Here is a 1,992-nt window from a genome sequence, read left to right as displayed (position 1 = left end):
CAGTCCTAAACCCTCACAACCTTCAACTAAAACTAAAAGAGACCATTGTATGAGAGAACACCAACGGAGATGTCATGCCAGAGATTATGAACTGCTTCTCAACCCATTTCCTCCCCAAAGACTCCAAGTGTTGACATAATCTCATTTGTCCAACCTTCACCTAACCCTAGGGAGGAAGTTCAACATAAATCTCCAAGACATAAAATGCTTAAGAAAAATGATGGCTCGTGTGCTATTATTATTAAATGAGGATTGGGGTAACGCCCTTAGCGGACTTTCTGGTCTCAGGGAGATTCACCTCTCTACTTGTGGACTTTCAGGTACAATACCTTCTCTCCTAAACCTCACTCGGTTGTCCCATCTCCATCTTCATCTGAATTCATTTACATTCCCAGTGCCAACTTGATTTCAGAATGTCTCGTCCTTGGTTTCTCTTGATCTCTTTTCTTGTGGTCTCAAGGGTTCCATCTCTTCAGATTTCTTGCACCGTTCAAGCATGAGCAATATTCAGTTGTCATTTAACAGCTATCTTGGAGGAGTAATTACTCACTCCTTTGCAAATTTTTCAATGCTTCAGACATTGGCTCTCTCATGGAATAATTTCACAGGGGATTTACCCCCTTTTGGATCAGCATCTGGAATTGTCTTTCCTTTTTGGAGAATTGATCTTTCACATAACAATTTGAAGGGCGGTATACCGTCATCCTTTGGTAGGCTTTCTTCCCTTCAACATCTAGACCTCAGTTACAACCAACTACATGGTCTTATCCCTCTATTTTGGGATCAGTTGTCTGCACTATCTGAACTACATCTAGAGAATAATCAGTTGTTCGGAACATTTCCACACACCATTTCAAAGCTTATCCTACTACAAAAGTTGTTTCTCAGCTCCAACAATTTAAACGGCAGCATTTCTGATTCCTTGTTGGAAAATCTGGCTAACCTCAAAGGATTGGACTTTTCTGGAAACCAATTTGTAGTTGATATCTCTTTGAGTTGGATTCCGCAGCTTGCCCAACTGGAGTACCTGGGGTTAAGGTCTTGTAATCTTCAAGGGGAGATTCCTGGTTTCTTGTCTACTCAATACTCATTACAAAATGTGGACCTGTCAGAAAACCACATTGTGGGAAATATTCCTACTTGGTTGTGGGATCTTCTTGATCTTCAAGTGCTCAATCTTTCACATAATCGACTGGAAGGTTCTTTGCCCCCTGTTATTTCCATGTCCAATCCAAGTATAGACCTGCATAACAATAGCTTACATGGCTCTATTCCAGATTTTACTCCATTATATTTAGACATGTCAGAAAACAGGTTCAACGGTTCTATTCCACGTTCTATATGCTCAGGATATTCAATGATTATATTTCTAGATCTGTCAAAGAATGGGCTAACTCTATACCCTAAGATTATCAGTGCCTTCAAACTCATGGATCTTTCCCACAACAAGCTATCAGGAAATCTTCCTCTGGAAATAGGAGACCTTAAGGGTTTAATTGCTCTGAACATTTCAAACAACAGTCTGAGAGGCAGCATTCCTGAATCCTTGGGAGGAATGGGTTAACTGCAATCTCTGGATCTTTCACGAAACATGCTATCTGGAATCATTCTAGGAGAACTTGTTAGTCTCACATTCCTTTCTGTTTTGAATCTTTCATACAACAACCTTTCTGGATTAATACCGCAGGGCAAGCAATTTGAAACATTTGAGGCTGCTTCTTATTCGGGGAATCCAAATCTTCATGGGCCTCCCTTGGAAAACAAAACAGTGGGATCTGTTTCTGGTGGAAGAGGTACCCAAGCACAATCGAATAGCACAGGAGATAGAGGCACAGACACAGACACGGATGCAGATGAATTGGATTGATGGTGGGCAGTGGCAGTGGGGTTATGTTTTGCTTTGCTGGATAATTTTATCCAATACTTTTTTGGACATTGAATTTGTGAATGCATTTGTCAGTGAATGCAGAAGTCCTTCCTGTTGGACATTGA

General features: G+C 40.8%; 1 protein-coding gene across 1 annotated transcript; it reads left to right on the top strand.

Moving 5' to 3' along the window:
• The first annotated feature begins 245 nt into the window (after positions 1-245).
• Positions 246-1,564, top strand: LOC131040714 (receptor-like protein 46). Its single transcript, XM_057973664.2, has 2 exons — positions 246-320; positions 413-1,564. The coding sequence occupies exons 1-2, from the start codon at positions 246-248 to the stop codon at positions 1,562-1,564; spliced, it is 1,227 nt and encodes a 408-aa protein (XP_057829647.2).
• Positions 1,565-1,992: the final 428 nt, after the last annotated feature.

Source organism: Cryptomeria japonica, chromosome 5, assembly GCF_030272615.1.
Source record: "Cryptomeria japonica chromosome 5, Sugi_1.0, whole genome shotgun sequence".
In the NCBI taxonomy this organism is placed as follows: Eukaryota; Viridiplantae; Streptophyta; class Pinopsida; order Cupressales; family Cupressaceae; genus Cryptomeria; species Cryptomeria japonica.
This window is presented reverse-complemented; position numbering and strand designations above follow the sequence as displayed.